Source organism: Falco naumanni, chromosome 5 (genome assembly GCF_017639655.2).
Source record: "Falco naumanni isolate bFalNau1 chromosome 5, bFalNau1.pat, whole genome shotgun sequence".
Lineage (NCBI taxonomy): Eukaryota > Metazoa > Chordata > Aves > Falconiformes > Falconidae > Falco > Falco naumanni.
Window position 1 is genome coordinate 5,796,869 of NC_054058.1, and position 18,716 is coordinate 5,815,584.

An 18,716-nucleotide genomic window follows, 5' to 3' on the forward strand; every position below is an offset into this window, starting at 1 on the left:
ATGCATCCCCCAAGATGCCTGCTTTCCAGATTGTACTCCCACAGCACTTTACAAACATTCATGAATTATTAACATTTTAGTATACAATCCTATGCTTTAGCTCTTGTGGGTCAACATAAGCTTGATTGAAAGAAGATGTAAAGGACCAGGTTTTAAGGAACGAATGGTGGGTTCTTGACAAATGCCTACTTGCCTTAATCCAATTGAACCACTGCAAATTAGGCAACAAGGCTCTCTGAAAACCCTGCTAGGCTCCTGCCTGTATAAATCTTATTTGTTAGAACAGTTCTGTAAATTGCCTGCTACCACCTTGCCACTGTTTGGCACTAGGCTTGTAAATACTTGCTGAAAGATTGCAAAGTAAAACAAAGGAGCTTAAAGACGACTTAAAGCATTAGTAGGAAATCTGGATATTTGAAGCTTGGAAAATTCACAGGTACAAAGGGATTACACCTATTTTTTGCAGTTGGAAGTTGGAAAGTTAAAATGCAAGAAGCAGAGGCTTGGCAAAGGAGAACAGAAGATCTCAGCATTAGGGCAGCTGACAGATGGCTGTCCAACGACACTGCCCTACCTTTGCTGCTGAATTCCTCTGTTAGTGGAGCCCATACTTTTCACAGGGTGGTTCCTAGTGGCGTGTTCTGCACCTCTGAATAGCTGGCTTCAAACACCTTGAATCTGATTTGGAGCAGTGCTGAGCACTCAGAGCTGCAGCTGACAGTAATGGGAAATGTCTTCAGCTATGTGCAATTGAAAATAAAAACTACTAATAAAAGTCAGGTCCTCCGTTTCTCAAATTCAGCACATAAAATGAGGAAGCCCTACTGACCAAAACTCTCTTTTTGCACCTCAGTTGTCCGTCTGCAAAAAATGAAGTAAAAATACTCAGCTGTCTCACATGGGTGTTGGACAGATTTACTAAGTAACATTAGGGATGTGCTCAGAATCAAAAGACAACCCAGGAGAAAATTAGTATTTCTGGTTTCAGAGCAGAGTTTGAATAGTATTTATTGAGCAAAGCTGTGGGGTCACACGCTGTCTTATTACGAGAAAACAAAATATTGAATAACTGCTCATTAAGTGAGCACTGTCCATTCTGTGACCTGAATGCAGCAGGAATCCCTGGAAAGAAAAACGTGTTCCTGTTATTAGAAGTGTACTGAAATACATTCACAAGAGGAGATCATGCTGAGGTTGTGCAGGCAATTGCATTTCCAATATTGGCTTATTTTTTTAATACTTGACTTAGCAGCCATAATAACTTTCTTTTAACATAGTTTCTCTGTGGTCTTTTTCACACATATACTAGGTTATGTTGCAGCTGAAAACTAAATCTGTTTCTGCTCCTAGTAACGTAGGATAATTCAACTGTTAACCAGATTTCACTTTCTAAAATGCAATTAACTAAACCATGGGAGTCCAAATCTCTTGGCCTCATGAGCATCTTAAAAACACCCAAACCTTCCACGGCCCTACTCAGTACCTTAGGTAAGGTGAGGGATTTTTCAACAAGTAGCTCCCAGGTGGAAAACAGCAGTGGCTCTCCAGGGTCCCAGCACCCAGTGTGGGATGGGATGAGACTGGGTGCCCAGCTGAGTCCTAGAGCTCGTAGGGATCTGTTGGCCTCAGCAGCCACTAAGAGCTTCCTCCCACATGGAGATGCTCATAAAAAATCAGTCCTAAAATCAGTAGTGTACTCTCAGTAACATGATGTATCTCCATTGTGGGAGTCATAATTCGATCGCTCAGTATCTGCCTGTGACTTAAAAGCCAAAAGTTGGCCATCCTTGAATTAGGTGAGGAAGGATTAGCAGTGGAAAACGAAACATTTTTCTTAGCAAAAAATAAATTAATAGAAAGCAAGTCTTATCTGGCAATTTAATGAGTGCACAATTACTGCATCAGGGAAAAGCCCCCTAAAGATTTAATCATTTAATATGTACAAAAAGCTACTGAACAGAGAATTACTTTGTTCAAAGGATCAGTTATACCCTAGCCTAGTTTTTAGCAACTCAATAGCTCGCCTGCAACATCAGAGCTGGAATAGCAGGGGTGCTGCAGGGCAAAAGCACAGGGTGTTGATAAAAGTGGAGCAAAGGAATGACAGAAATCCCGTTCAGCAGTTTCCTGCGCTCTGTATAACTGAGCGCTATTTCACTGCCACTGGCAGCGAACTGACCTCCTGTTTACACCACAGTACTTGAAACTTGTGTTTTTTAAAAACTGCGCGCCCATCTCCAATTCTGATTAGCTTCTCCAGGCATTTCTGTGCTGCTCGGAGTTTTCACACACAAATTTCCAAACAGCAGAATCACTCTGTATGGTACCCCTCAGAGGTAATCGGCATACTCTCATCTGCTGCGCCTGACAGCAGGAGAAGCTTAGAGGCAAGTACCCAGGAATGAAGTTGAAAAATTACAGGTTGGGGATATCAGCATCGATGGTACCATACTGTGTGAAGCTAAGAGGCAACGAATCAGATGTGAAAGATGGAACTGAATGGGGCTGGATATAAGGAGGCAGAGCAACAAGGAGCACATTTTGCTCTCTGCAAGGACAGGTCAGAACCACAGAAGAGAAAGAGAAGAAAGCAAGCCCTACCAGTGGGCTCTCTTACTGCATTTTACGAGATGGGAAGCCTGACTTTAGCTTGATGAGGCCCCTTCAGCTCTGGAGTGGGTGCTTACAAGACGCAGTATTATCTGCTGTGGTCTGTGTTTCTCCCATGTGGAGAAGCCTCCAGTGGAGCCACATGATTGTAAATGCTTCCAACAAAATTATCTCCTGACTAGTCCAGTGCATTTTCTGTGTCCCCCTAAATTTCTGTGCTGTAGCAGTATACTCTTCTTTTGTGACAAAACCAGACGCAGGAGTTGCCCCAGGGGTAGGCTGAAACCCCACCTGATTTGGGAGCAATAGGGACTACCAAATCTGCACCATCTCACAAATGCTAACACGAGATCTGCACTTCCACGACTTTCTGGGCAAACGTGCATCAGGTTTGACCCAGAGGGACAACCACAAATTCAATTTGCAAAGGGAACTCTTTCCTCCCTGCACTGACAGCCTCCCACTTCCACTCCTAACTAGCAGAGGGACAGTATCCTTCCTCCAGACCTGCCAACAGGACCTTCTTTTCTGGCCACCTACACTGCCTCCATGAAGTATCTCTCTGGATCAGTCTGCCTTGACCATCAACTGTGTATCAGTCCTGACAGCCAGAGGTTTAACTCCAGAGAAGCAGGAGGAGGGTTTCTTAAGCTGCCATGGAAAGCAGGCTCAGCAGAAGGTCCTCAAAATAGGAGACAGGGTATCCTCATAAGGCACAGGCTTCAAGCCATAACCAGCGATTAGATGTGGCAGGTTTACAGTGTCATGCCATGCTGGCACATCTTAGGACAACAGACATAAGCGCAGCTCTTCTTCCATGCTTACAGAGTGCTAATGAATTGCTGTTTTTCCAGGACTTCCGAATTTCTGTGCTAGAATTTCTGTATTTCCATTTCAGCCTCTGCTAAGAAAAACTCTCCCTTGAGAATGTTAGGCTGCTTTGTGCCTCCCACGGGAGAAGTAAACTTTTTTCTGGAGATAATTCATGGACACAGAAGCCAAGGAGGCAACTTATCAGTCCATCAGCAGCCAGCATATGTAGCAATAGTGGGAAAAAATCCCACCTGTGCTTGGCCTGAAAAACTCTGTCCCATCTCGGGCACCAGAGCTTTAAGGGAGGAAATACAGACATCCATAGCCTCTGCAACAAGAACAGCACATTCAGACTAGGGAGAAACCCCCAGCAGGCTCTCATTAATAAAAGTGTATGACCATGTATCACCGAGGTTCTTGCCTCTTCTTGGGTTCCCTGTTAGGCCCAGTTTGAAGGCTCTGTCCTCTTTCTTAAACCCATCCTGGTCTGGAGCTTCCACACAGCTCCACATAGTTCCATGCAGACTGCCTTTCCTGGTGCAAGCACAACCTCCCCATCTGGAGGTCCTCCAGGGCAGCAATCAAAAGCCTGAACTTCATGAAAACAGCACCAAGGTCGGGACATAGGACCTGTGACACCATAGACCAGCTTGCTTCTTCAGCTCTCCAGCTCTGCCCTTCCTCAGGAGATCCTCCCATAGAGTCCTGTAGGCAGGTACACACCCGACTCCCACAGTCACAAATACAAAGCGACTGGCAAATAAAGCAAATTGTTTGCATTACTCAAGCTATTTCTGCCAGGTGAGAAGGCAAGAAGAACAAACCCTAGCTTTTCCTGTCATTTGCAGATAAATTCATGCAAGGCAAGTGAATACTATTTTAAAAGCTATTGGTTGTATATAGAGAAAACAGGCAAAATTACTTCAGTAGATAATTCCACTTTCTTCTGTGCCTCAATTTCCTCATATACAAAGGGAGTAAACCCAGGCTTGATTTGTTAAGGATTTAAGCTGACATCTTCTGACACCAGTGAAAAGTGTAGTACTAGTTTCAGTGGTAACACATTTGGCCCATTTTTGCCTAATCATTTTGCAAGCCATCGTTCACAGGCACAAGTACAAAAGTAGCATGAGTCATATATTACATAAAAAGCCTGTCTTACAAGCATCTTTCTGGGCACATGGCAAAGGTTGAAGCAGAAAACATTAAATGGAGGCTACCTCTGAAACCTTGCTTTGAGTGTCTTATGCATGTGCTTTATAATAAATAGTCTTTATCTTTTTTTTTTTTTTCCCTTGAAAGTCTCCCCCCACCCCAGCTACTACAAAGGATAGACAGAGCTCACTGAGTGGGTAGTGATTCTGTAATTTCCCGTTATCATAATTTCAGGCATGGCAAAGTGCCTCATTTGCCACATATCATTCAAACCCATCACTGAATGCAGAATACTAATTTCCTCATGGTCTTTTTCTGTGGTGTTATTTGGCCATAATATCTCAGTGCTTCATGAGCCTTAATGGATGTTCTCCGAGGGAGGTAGGTGGGGTTGTTATCTCCATTTTACAGACAGTGAAATCAGACATAAAGAGGTCAAATGGCCAGAGCACCTACTAATTTTGGGTCCCTAATTTGCCATGTCTTGCATTACCATTTCCCCAGTTGTGTATGTGTTGAGAGCAGAACTCCATACAATGCCGATTCTGCACTTCTGCAAGTCAGACCCCAGGTGTCTCAGACTGAGAACCCAGAAAATGAGAACACACCAATTAGTGGCCACCCATAGAAAACCTCATTTATATGGCTTTTTCATATTACATAGGAACTCACAGCAAAAGGCAGGAAAAAGCCTAATTGTTCAGGGCAGTTTTGAATTGCCAAAACATGAGACCATTGTTCTGTTTTTGAACAGCCCCCTGCCCAATTCAATATATAACCTTTATCACTGGCAGTAAGTGAAACAGGAGACCTATAGAAAACACCTTCGATTACAGCAAAACTCATTCGGTCCCTAAGTATATTCCATTCTGTGCACTGAATGAGACAGGGATCCTATTGAAAGAAGAAATTACCAGTATTTGATCTTATAATTAAGGACCACATAATTATGCCTATATGTGAGAGAAGACAAATTAAAGATGGACAGGCAACCCTTTTAATTAATTCTCTATATTCTAAGTGTTTGACTTTGAAAACTGAATGTACACTAAAGTGTTTAAACTCTTTATTTTAAAAATGTAAACTAGAAAGGAAGAAAATAGGAAATTTCACCATTTGAAATCATAGTGGCATTCTTTTGCCTTACACTATAAAGGTGCAACTGCTGTTTATTAAATGGTTGCAAAACTCTTTACATTTTCAAAGCTTTATTCCTCCAATCTCAACAGATACAGTCAAGTAACACATTAAAAAAACATGGTGTCTATTTGAAGAAGATCCCTACCAAGAAAATTCTTATCCAAACAGGGAACACTCATCCAAATTTGATGTAGTTGAAAAGATTGTCTTTGACTATTACAATTTATCTCATCCCCAAAAAGTTGGGTAATCCTGACTATAGGCAGGGTGTCTTGTTCCACACACCCCCACCCACCCCACCCCCTTGTGCGGTGTAAAGGCTTTGGAACAACCAAAGAAAGGATATCTTCCCGCGGGTTGTATGGACTCGGTGTGTGGTAATGGAAGGTACCACAGGTTAGCTTTAGTTCTATATTCTCATGCAGCAGGAGCTTTTCTGCTGCATGAGAATATATCTAGCGAAGGTGAATATTATATCTCAGCATGTTTTATTCAGTATTCCCAGCAACCGCTGGGACACATCATAATGTGAGCAGAGGGGATTAAGCACTGAAGGTGAGTGCTAGTAGGGCTACAGCACTCCAGCTGGAAATTTCTGAGTGACTGCCATAGAAATGCTTTGAGACAATTCATGTTGGCAGAAGAAGCCACCAACTGATAAACCCTTTGTAATAATTCTGTCCTGAGGATGATGAAAAGGGAACCTTAGTGTGGAAATCCAGAAGATGTCCACGTTCAGAAGACAAATGTTGGAGCTAAGTCTAGGAAAACCGTAGTCTTAAGTTCACTAGAAAATATGGAGAGAACTAGGCACCCCAGTATCACAATATACCAAACAAATGCCTTTAGCAAATGTTGAAGAGACAGTGGCATCTAAGCCATCTACGTTTAGGCATCTTGCTCTGCTTATCAGGGAGGCATCTAGTGTTTTAGATTCCAAGCCCTGAACCCCTGCCCATAAAAAAAAAAAAAAAAAAAAAAGAAAACAAACAAACAAACAAACCCCACCCTACTATATTTTCTCTCTGACAGCATGCAGAAGACAGGTATTTATCTAGTACCTCAGTGGAGAGACTGGCTTCCTTAAATTATGGGAGATGTCGATTCACCTCTCTACTACACTTCAAAAGACATTAAGTCTTACCTTCCTCATACAGAAGATTGTTTAGAGTAAGCTGCTCCTAGCTTTTCCTGCTTAAGCTCTTAAGACTTTTTTCATGGACGAATTAAATAAGCATGAAGCCAGAGAGGGAGAGAGCACAGAAGTAAATATATCTTTATAGCCTACTGGTTAAGCACTCTTCTGCAAGAGGACAGATTGGGTCCAGATCCTGCTTCAGTGAATATTTGACACTAATAACACAAAATAGTGTTAAGAGAGACCATTTAGTCCATCCTCTGGTCCAGAAGTACATCCAATAGCCCTTTGGTGATTGGAGCTGCCGTAGTTTTCTCAAACCATCTATTCCAGCGCGTCACAATCGTTTTGGAATCTTCCTAAAGGCTAGTCTGAATCACTCTGATGTCCCATTAAAGACCATTAGTCCTTGTTTCATCTACCCTGGACAGGAAGAACAGATTACTCCCATTTTATTGCGCTTCCCAGATCAGCATCCTGACCCCTCTCAGCCTTATTCCTTTTAGGTTAAACAACCCTAATTTCAGTCTTTCCTCACAAATCATATTTCCCTTGACCTCCAGCAATTATCAGCATCCCAGCCTGCACTCTCTCTCACTGGATCACACTTCCTTAGAGTGCAGTACAAGACTAAGGCATGACACTTCAGCTGAGACTTACACGTTCTCAATCAGAGCTGAAGCCTTATTAGCTGTATCTCAGAGCCTATACTCCCATTTGCACAAACTGGTAAGATGATGTTCTCCTTTTGACAACAGAATGACATTCTAGACTAACTTTGAACTTGTGGTCCTCTAGAGACCCTGTCTCCCCTCCTGAAGGATAGCTAACTGGCTTGTTGGCTTCCATGGACAGCTGACTGCAATTTGCTAATCACTCCCACAGAGAGCACTTTACATTCATGTCGCAGCACTCTCAAAACTATCAAGCTGCAACAAGGTTTTTTTACCATCACATACCAACATACTCTTCATACTAGTCCCTCTGCTGCCTTCTCCTTGTCTCTCCTCATCCAGAGCACATGCTCTCTCTGCTTCTTCTTCCTCAGCTGCTCCCTCTTCATCGGCTCTCAACCCCTTAGCAGGAACCAGCCACAGCTGCACCTTGTCTACATCAGCCAACCCATCACCCCTGAAGCCAGCCCACAGTTGTATATTATCAATGCTAATTAACCTGCCTTCATTCCTCTACACTTTCATTCTGATGCTGTTCAGATCAGGTCCTTGGTTTGACAAGCTTGCCTTGAATTCTAGTAACTTCCACCAGCCTATACCTGCTTCATGCCATCTGCAGATTCTAAAGAACACTGCCTCTAGACAGTCATCCAGACCAAAATTAAAATATAAAGCACAATGTATTTAATGAAAACATGAAGCACTAACAGGCCACAGCTCAAGTTTGTGGCAACCCGCTCAACAGTCTTGTTTCAACACAAAATCAGTAGAGAATTGCTCATAGAGTGGGATTATCTACACCAGTTCTGCAACCCTGCTGTAATGTTTTCCTTTGGACCATGTTTCTTTGCTTCACTTATGATAAAAGCCTGTGAGATAATGTCAAAATCCTTACAAATGACAAGGTATGACAACTACTTCCCCTGTATCCACAAGGCTTGTTATAGAAGAAAGCTAAATTAGTTTGACATGATCTATTCTTGACAGATCTGTGCTGGCTTCTAATAATCTCCTTTATTTGATTATTTCCACCATATTTTTTTCCCCGGGAATGAAGTTAAACTGAGTAGTCTGTAATTTCTTACTTCTCCTTGTTCTTCTTCAGCTTTCTGACACCTCATTCAGCCCTCATGAGTCCTCAAAGCATTCAAAGCTCATGGTTCAGAGATTGCTTCCATCAGCTTTGTAAATAAACTAGGACAATTTAAAACAACCATCTTCCATCAGTACATCCTAATTTGCTCTGCCCTCTTCCTAGATCCTGATCTTCCTCCTTTGTGGCTCCTATTGATTGCTTTAGCCATCAGCTTGCAGTTGATCATGTTACTGGAGACATGCAAAATAAACATAAAATGCTTTGGCCTTATTGAAAACACATGATGCAAAGCTTTAACCAAAGCTCTTCCCTCCCCTCCATGAATATCATAAACACTAAGGTAGAGAGTCAGGATGATATCCTTTTGCTCTGGCCCAATTAATATTTTATTTGTCTGTGCAAAATAGATCAGCGTCTCTAGGAAACACTGGTCCCAGTATATTCTATAGCCTAATAGCACATTTTCCTGGGAGGTGGGGTACAGATCTACTCGGGCAGAGATGGTATATTCACCACATCTCTAGGTAAATACTCTGATTATAATCAAAGTCTTTCTGGATAAAAGGAAGGTAGTACATCCCCTTCCTCTTGGATGCATTCTGCACAGACACTTGACTGGCGTACTCGGTCAAACTTACCCATTTTGGCTGTGCAGGGAAAGCAACTGGAAGAACACTTGGTTTGTAGATCCCAAGGTGTTTAGCTGTTAAGTCGGTATTGAGCTGATTATTGCTTATAAAACTAAGGATCATGTAGCCATGCCAGTAAGCAGCCTTTAAACGCTTAGGGGACTTGCCAGATGTAAGCATAATTATCTTAGGAATTTAGGCACCTCCACGGTTAGAAAGGAAGGAAGCTCTAAAGTTCTACAGCCCATGACCATCGCCTCTAAGAAGGTAGTTCAACTTAGATCGGCAAGTATTTCTCAGTTCAGAACAATGGTAAAATACTGTGACACGTTTCAGACTTCTCTTGTCAGGCACACCCTAATTAACAAGTAATGAAATTCCGCAAGATAAGGCATGATATCTTCCTCCTGAACTGTGGAATCATATGACTCAAAGGAAGAAAACAAAGAACATAAGGAGGAATTAACTGAACTTCAAAAGATTTTCTAAAAGTTCCTATAAGCCATTAGGGCTCATTTCTCACTAATTTGTCAATTATTTTGTCTTCCACAGAGTCTCGTACAGTGACATCAAAATGGAGGGTTCTTTTTGCTTCACATCTAGTTTTACCCTATAAGGGGGAAGTTTCAGGTATTGATTCAGATACTAACTATCCTGTGAAAGTTATCCATCTTCTTCCTATTTCATGGAGCTTTCAGTTAGCTTCAGTTCTTCAGTTGTTTTGGGTGGAAATATTTTTCCTTGCTCCATTCGCCCTTTCCTTAGGATTTAATCTCTTCTAGCTGCTGTTCTGACTGGAAGTTAGGATACAAGGGAAAGGCTGTTTGCCAGATCCTGTGATTTAGGTGGGACCGGTTGCATCCTTATCATGCTTTTGACTGCAATTTTAATGGTCAACATTAAACATCAATTTTCTGTGGCAAGTTTCTGTCCTCAAAACTCTATGTAGGGCTTGAAGTGTCCCTGGGTTTTCCACTGGAAATGCAAACAGCAGGAAGGGTTAAAACCACTGTTTTGCATCTTTGATCAGGCCAAGTCTCCATTCTGACAGATTCCAGCTCAGCTGTCCAGTACAGGTTTTTGCAAGCTGCCAGCCTGACTACTCCAACACACCAAGCTAAGCATTTAAATCTTGACCCTGAGAGAGGTGTCCCCAGTTCTGAAGCACACAAGCATCATTTCAGTGCAGCTCTCTGACCTACAGCTTCAGAGCTAGCTTCAGATCCAAACACACTCCCCTCCACCCCTAAGTTTTAGGGGCGTTCAAACCAAGTGACTAGGATTCTTTTACAGCCTATTAGCTTTACTAATTACCAGCCCTTACAAAAAGGTGTCTCCTACAGAGAGAAATCTTAAATATTGCGAGATGTCCCAGCTTTCTATAAATAGAGATACACAGTGATTATAGCTGGAATTAATTCAAGAAACTTCAGAATTAAGATGAGTAATGAATGGGATTGACATTTATTGGCTATAATTTAAAAGAATATAAGTACATCCTGGCTTCCCTTTTGAGGCATCACAGCCAACCAGTCCTGGTGGGAGGAAGGCAGGCTCTCTTGGGCCATCGTGCCAGCCTGCCACCCAACAGTGGCATCAGTAGCCAAGGGACAAGCCCAGAAGAAGTATGAACCCTCAAGAAAGCAGGAATGGTGATACTAGTTTGTACTGCAAGCATTGCTCCTACAGCAGCCATACCCCTCCACGGCCACCTGCTGGGGGTGGGCTACATTTTACTTCTGCTAACAGCAATGTGATAGATGAAGATGCATCACTTTGCTGTCTCTGTCTGTAGCTGTTCATTTGCAGTAGCTGCAACAGCTGACCAAGTGGAAGAGAACTGGGGAAGCTGCAAAAGCGACTGGAAGCACAAAGGAAGAACCCATGTCGTTTTCCCTCCTACCAGCTTCCAGTCTGATACCAGTGCCAGGAAGGGTGAAGGGAATAGGACCTTGGTGATAGTGGCTGAAGCTGCCAGCAGAAGCCCTCAAGAAGCACAGCCTAATGGAGGGTTGGTACCCAGCTGGAAGGGAAGAAGCAGCAGGACAACTGCATGGTCAAGGGAGCAGGAGGAACATGAGCAGAACAGATGGGGAGAGGAGACAAAGTGAATAACAGGCGGAGACGCAGGATCAGTGTAACTCCAAAAGAAAAAATTCCTTTTGTTATATTAAAAAATAAATCACTATTTTCATTACACTATTCCTCCACCCCATACACATATTGTAGGTTTCTAAAGGCTGGATCATTGTGATGGTAGGGGATGAGTTAGCACACTGGTGAATAGTAGGGAGAAAACTAAGTTGTAGCCCTACTCAGGCTCTGACCCATAGTAATAAAGCCTGGGTCTGGGAAGAAAATCAATGGTTTGTGTTAAAGGAACTCAAGTGGCTAATAAACATCCCAGCACTGCAGGAGTGACTGAGGATGGATAAAGCAATGCTTTGCCTGTCTAAAGCAGCTCTCACCTGAGGGCATCTGAATCCTCTTTTTTTTCTTTTTTTCCACACACTAATTATTTAGTTTTCAAATTAAAGAACATCTTGCAGAGGCAGCCATGACAGGCTGAGAAACTGCTTAGATCAAGTCAGAAAGCGGGTTAATAGCACTGCTAGAAAGAGAAAACAGCTCTCCCGAAACCAATTCCTATATACTAACTACTGCCCTGTGGTGCTTGCAACCACGAAAAGCCATGGAGTTTTACACACACACTCAGCAGGTGATAGAGACAGCCCTAAGGAAATATAAACACCTTCTCCACATGAGGCCATCAGAGCTCTGAGGTTACATGTCACCTCCCAGTGTGCTCAGGAGGATCCTGGAATTATAGATTAAATGAATGTGGATGGATTCCAGACTTTGAGTTTGGACTTCAGATGTTGAGAGGTGTTTCACACGGATACCTGCTCTGGTATTCCCAGAGCAAGGTATTCTGGTATTTCCACCAGCAAGGCATGTGTACTTTCGACTGGGCCTTTCTGGATGACCAAACTCCTTTTAGCAGCCCAGCATTCCCCGGTGTAAAGCTACTGGGCTATGATTGTTGCCTTACAGCCAGACACTGGGCCTTCAAAACTCAGATGCAGCCAGGTATGGACTGCTGCCAAATCTATCCCTGAGACTTATCCGAATCACAGCAAACAGGGGAACTGCATCGTGATTTCCAAAGGGCATCACTACAGACAGCTGCCACCAAAAGGTTTCCCATCCTTAGGTGTCTTTAGCCTGGAAGTGTCATCAGAGCTATCGTTCATTCCCAAATCCAAACAAAGTCTTCCCTGTGTAAGGAGGAAGCCCAAAGCAACAGAAGAGATGCAAGTCATTTATGTGCAGGAAGAGGGGATAGCAGGAGAGTTTTACAGAGGGAAGGATGCATGGGCTAGCAACACATGGACAGAAACAGTAACGCACCACCAGCCTACTGGGAGCACGCAGAGGTCTCAGGTTATATGTACTTGGTGCTTCTGCTTCATACTATCTCAGCCAAAAGCAGAGGCAATCTTCAGGCTGTGCCTGCTGGTTTAGCTCTTAATACACCGATCCCTCAGCATAGACATGCCTGCTCGGTAAAGACTAGGCAGAGCCCACTTGTGCCCCGTGTCCTCTGCACGTGGAGCAGATGGCAGTCAGAGGGGAGCACATGCCTCACAGTGAACCCAAGCAGGGATTCACATCCTTCATTTACACCATGCACGACTATCAAGCCTGCTTTCATCTTGCAATGGGCAAAGGGCCCAGTTCACCTTCCCACCAGCACAAGAAGGCCTTGCAACTTGGCAGCTGCCAGCGGTGGGGAATTCCTGATCTCTGGGAAATGGGGAGAGAGAAATAGAATGTCTGTGTGGGATGGCTACTAGATCCTGAGACGGCATCACAGAATCCATGGCAGCTGGTCTGAAATGAGAGTGCACTTGAGAGGAAATCTTCTCCTTCTAGGCAGTCAAAGCCACACAGCGGCACGAGCGGCCCCGCTCATCCCTCATCCTCAGGTGCTGCCCACCATCTCAGCATGGCATGGGCAGAGCCAGGAGCTACAGCCCATTTTCTTATCCTGAGGCAGGAGCAGCTCTGACCTCACTCAGACAATACATGTTAGTTCCCTGGGCTGCACACGTGCACCCAGCCTGGCACAGGCAGGTACCAGATGCAACGCAGCCCCCTAGCAGGGAGGCCTCCACACACCGGGGGGGTACTGCCTGACTGGTTTTTGCTGGGATTCTCATTCAGGAGCGAGTGGCAATAGGCAATTTGGATCAACAGACCTGTTTCTTTCCCAGTAAGCATTACCGCCGTCCTTCTTCCCCTGGAAACTCTGCCTGCAATTAGTTCCCTAGGAGGGGGCTTGTCTGTGCCATTAAGAACAGTTACATTATGCGATCTAGGAGAAATCAATGTCTCTAATAGTCAGCAAAGGCAGCGGAGGAGGACAGGGAGGTGGGAGGGGTGTTTCTCTGGAGACACCCTCCTCAGGAGAAATCCCAGGGGTATCGCCCCAGGAAGAGAAATAGTAAGGACCTGGAGTAATTAAACTTCCATGCAGCAATTGTTTACTGGAAGCAGCACAAGAACCACTCGGTGTGTCTCAGAAAGGCGGAGGCGGTGGCTGGACTCTCCTCAGGTGCAGATGAAGTGCCTCTGCCCTGAAGTCAATGGTCTGTGGTGATTTACACCAGGCTGGCAAGTGGAGGGAGGAGGGGCACCGCTGGACACCTTTCCTTTAAAATACCCCATTTCCTCTCTGCACGTTGGTGTTTAAAGGTAAGACCATGCCTTGCAAGTTTTGAAGCATCTGGACTGTGAGGCATAATTAAGTTATTCTAAATGAAGTCCGAGACATTTTAATAACCTGAGGCAAGAAAACCTGAACTCTGCACGCATCTTTCTCTCCCTCTTTTTTTCTCCAACCATTTCCTCCTGCCTGCACACCTCTGCAGTTCCAGGAATGACAAGACACCTCGCCGGCTGGCTGTAATTGCTAGAACAGTTCCCTAATGCTTTCTCTTTCTCCAATTGCATTAAACTGCATCTTTAGAGGTACAGCCCTGTTTATTCATGCTGCTCGTGTGGAAGGGGAAAGAAATGCAGACTGCCTCTTCCCCTCTCCCTCCTTTGATTTGCTGGGTGTGGCAGGTTTAAACCTTTGCAGCCGCTGGCTCTCCAGCGCTGGGGTGAGCAGGAGAGGACAGAACGGGGAGAAGCCGTCGGATATGGCTGGTGATGAATGAGACTCATCTCACCCACAAGTGGGAAACCTGCTTGCGGGTTATTGTTTAATCACTCATGCAATCCAATACTGAGCACATATCCCCATAACGTCCATCTGTTCTAGTATGCGGTGCATGCAACACTCGCATTTCTAGCCACCTACCTAACTATCCAGCTCTGCGTATTACTGACTGCATCTCTTGCTGGCAATAGAGGTTAAGTTCAATTTTTTTTCAGAATTTGCTCGACCTAGCCTTTTGGTTATGCCACCTTTCAGCTGAATATTTTGTGGGCACAGATTCAGAGCTGCAATCAACTGTAGGCAGAAATGACAACATCGAGCTATCTACATCTCTCATGGGCGGGCACAGTCAGTCAGATACTTCACTCTTCACAATGGCATCGCACCCACAAGAAAGAATAATCTGCAAGGTATGAGCGTGTGAACATATTTGTCTTTGAGGGGTGGGAGGACAGACACATACACGCACACCTAGACACAAATGTGAAGAGATTTCTTCCACGCCCAAGCCTGTAATTTCAGAATTTCGCTCTTTAGCTGCCAGAAAGGCGGGACACCAGGGGCTTCCCCTGAAAAATAATTTGCAGAGAGCTGTCTTTATTTTGGGAAGGAAACTCCTGCCTGTGCTGAAGAACCCATTCCATCTTTTTCTCTCTGTGAAAGGTCTGGGTGGGGACAGAGGAAGAGCACAAGCTGAAAACCGAGGTATTTTTCTTCTCCGTATTAAAGCTTCCTCTGGTGTATCCACCAGCTTTGCTGAGCGAACTGCTGTATTGCCAGTTTGGCAACTGTGGTGTGTATTCAGGTACAGGAGCAGGAGTTGGGCTCTGAGCCTAGGAACATCGACTAAATATGCACGGGCAGGCACATTCAGGTTGTATGGCTGCATAAAGATCAGAAAGCATGTGCGAACGAGTGCATATGTGCTTGTGCATATGTGTAGTACAGATGCGAACGACCAGAGAGTGGAGATGTGTGCTGCACATGCACGCGCAAAGGGGTGTGTACCATGCGGTGGATTAATGTACAGAGTGGGAAGAGACAACTGTGTGCGCTCATGATACCTGCATGCCATGCATTTCTAAATATGTCAGAATTAAAATGACAGGAGTAAACCCATGGAGATGTAAAGAACAGCTACATCGGAATATTATTCAGGAGCTTTGCTGCCCAACCTGTAACGGTATGGGCAAAATTATCCCCCTCCTCCAATAGCTCTCTTCTGACTCCAAAGAAACCCAGAACTACCTACTTTATTTTAAAATTTGCTGTGCACCTCCGCCCACTGCTCTGTCACTCTGCCTCCCCGTCTGCCTTCCTTCTCCTCTGCTCTTTTCATCCCGTGTTTGCCAGCTGAATGTGCTCCGCTGGCTGGCTGCAACATGTTCCCCCACACACACACCCAGCCACCACCACCTCCCTCCAGATTTTAATGAATGTACCATTAATTGCAAAGCATTTGAAAAACCTGCCTGGGGAAAAACACAGGATGATGCAGGGTCTCTTCCTATCCCGTTCACCTGCCCCTCCCCATTATTCTACAAAATTGCTTCTTCGTTTGGTAACACAGACATCTCCATTCAGAAACACACTTTAACCTGCATTTTCTTTCAACTCTGTGCTGTTCTACAGTAACTGGAGTTACTCACATCAGTGTGTTAAGCTATTGCTCCAGAATACTGCAGTGCTATATTGCAAGAGATATATAAATGTACCCATATAGAAAGAAAGTAATCAGTATGGTGCCGTACCTAAGACTGAGTTGAGTTCTGCGCTCAAAAGGACCACAGCTCCTTGTCACTACCTACAAACCCATAATTTGGGGAAGTTTCTAAAAAGCCTTACAAAGATATCTGGGGCCAGTTCCTGCTTCAAAGTTCCAACTGCACAAATCCAGCATCTTCCCGAGTAAGTCTAAGAGATTTAGCCAAAATAGGCTCTCTTAATCCTGAGCAGGTTTGGGCTTTCACACAAAATAAAAGGGGGAAGTGTGAGGGGAGAATGATCTAAGTAGCTTTTTTTTTCCATTTCATTATCATTTTGGACATAAAAAACTTGGCACTGAAATCTAGCCACCACCCAAACCTTCTCAACATCCCAATTCCCTTACAGCAAAAGCCAGGTGGTACCAATAGAGAATGAACTGGTTTCCAACAGGTTCACACTGTGAGCTTCTCTTATCCCACCCGAGTTCGGAGCTAACAGAGGCGTGGTCCTCTGTCTCTTTACCAGCTGGTGCACAGTTGTCTAACTGGTTGTACTATGAAGGGTATTGCAATGAGGGTGACTCTCCCCCTCCCCTGGCTAATGCTTTTGTTATTAATTAATTGCATTTTTCACTATAGCATAGGCTGGAGAAAAAGAAGCTTCAGGTTAATTCTTGCTCAGATTGTTGTAACACAAAAAAATGAATGCACCTGTCCTCCGAGCCACCTCGCAGCACATGCACATAAAGCATCTCCCATTCATCAGAGCCAGGAGCAATAGAAAGCGTTCTGACCAGGGATCAAGGCTCACTGGGCATCCTTTCTTTTTTGGCATAAGATGAGGAGTCGCTTCCTTTATCTCCAAGGTAGAGCCAGATCTCATCACGTTTCCTGCCAGCCGCACCCCTGCCCCCCCCCCCTCCACCCCCCCACCCCCCCCATCCACACCCTCAGAACCACAGACAGAAAATCCTAGGCAATACAACTGCCCACTATTAAAAAATAATAAGAATAATAGAGGGGAGATTCTGGTAGCTCCCCAAATGTGGACGTAGGCCACCCCCCTTCCCCACATCACCAGCCCCGGAAAGGCAAAACAGTCACGCTGCAGGGTGTGAAAAGAGCCTTCAGTCGCAAGATGCTAAAGAATTGCAAAAGAGACGTGTGCTGAAAGCAGCTGAAATTTCCACCCCCCTACCCCAGCCCCTCACGCACTCAGGCAGACACGCACCCCACGGACACGCGGCAGCCCGGGGGATTTCTTAACGGAAAGAAATATAAAAATCTTCAGCTCTACCTGTTTTGTTCTTCTCATACAGCACAGCATGATCGTATTGTCCCCTTCCTTCCTTCTTCTTCCTTCCTTCTCCTCTCTCCTTTTCCTCTTCTCTCTCTTATCTCTCCCCCCCACCCTCTCCACTCCCTCCCTCCCTCCCTCTCTCTCTCCCTCTCTCTCTCTCACACACACATACACACACACACACACACACCAGGGCAGTTAGCAGCAACTGTAAGGTCCACAGCTATTGCTCATCACACATGCACACGCTGCCTCTCCCTGCCTCCCTCCCTACCCTTCCCAGAATTGTTCACCAGCTCTCCCTGACTCGTCACCTCCCCACCCCACCCCCACCCGGGCAGCCACCCCCCCCACCCCCCAAGTCCCTTGCCAGCCTCATGAATAATTAAAATCTTCAATCTGGACCCAATTACCCAACGACTTTCCCACTGTACAGAGGCGACAGGGGAGAGGGGACACTGCGGGCTGCAGAGGGGGTGGGAGGGGTGGGGTGTGTCTGCGGGGCCGGGGCTGGTGGGGAGCCCCCAGCCCCACTCCCACCCAAGCAGCCGAAGCCCCCAGCACCCAGCTGCAGCCAGGAGTGGGACTGATGGATGAAGAAAGCGGTGGGGTGGGGTGGGCACGGGAGGGAGCAGGGCTATTGCCGTGGCAGTCGGTATGTGCCATGCACAGGTGACGTACCGTAGGTGGGAGCTGTGAGCTAAATGGGAATCAGAAAATATGTGAAAATGGCTGTTAAAAATCCCCCTCCCCCTCCCCAGCACACTCACAAACATATATGTACGTGCTGCCTTCTTCATGCGTGCAGGCATAAACCCTGCGTGGTGACGTCCTGCAGCACCGAACGGGACAACTTTCTCCCTTGCTCCCTCAGTCCATCCTATAGACCTTCCACAGGCACAGAAAATGGTACTCTTGCGACAGATAATTATTGGTTTTTTCCACGATAGCTTCAAAACCTACAGAAATCGTCCCTTTCCCTTCTGTATAGATCTCAATTAATTTCAGTGCCTAAGCAATTTCTACATCTATTGATCTCTGCCTGCAAATTGCTGTAAACTATTATGAGGAAGATGTGCATGTTCACACATACAGCCCCCCCCCCCCGCCCCCCCCCCCCCGCACGTGTGGGAACACAAATGTATGGGTTTGCATGCACAGAAGATCATGGCGATGCGTGAGCCTGAGCGAACATTAATGCGCATACACACCCCCAAGCACATGTCTT

General features: G+C 45.2%; 1 protein-coding gene across 1 annotated transcript in view; it reads right to left on the reverse strand.

The window, feature by feature from the left end:
- GAP43 (growth associated protein 43) overlaps window positions 1–17,760 on the reverse strand; it is a 61,424-nt gene extending 43,664 nt beyond the window's left edge. The window contains exon 1 of the mRNA XM_040596835.1: window positions 17,486–17,760. Within this exon, the coding sequence (XP_040452769.1) occupies window positions 17,486–17,515 (30 nt within the window). The 5' untranslated portion in view covers window positions 17,516–17,760. The remainder of the gene's footprint in view (window positions 1–17,485) is intronic.
- Between the last annotated feature and the right edge of the window lie 956 nt (window positions 17,761–18,716).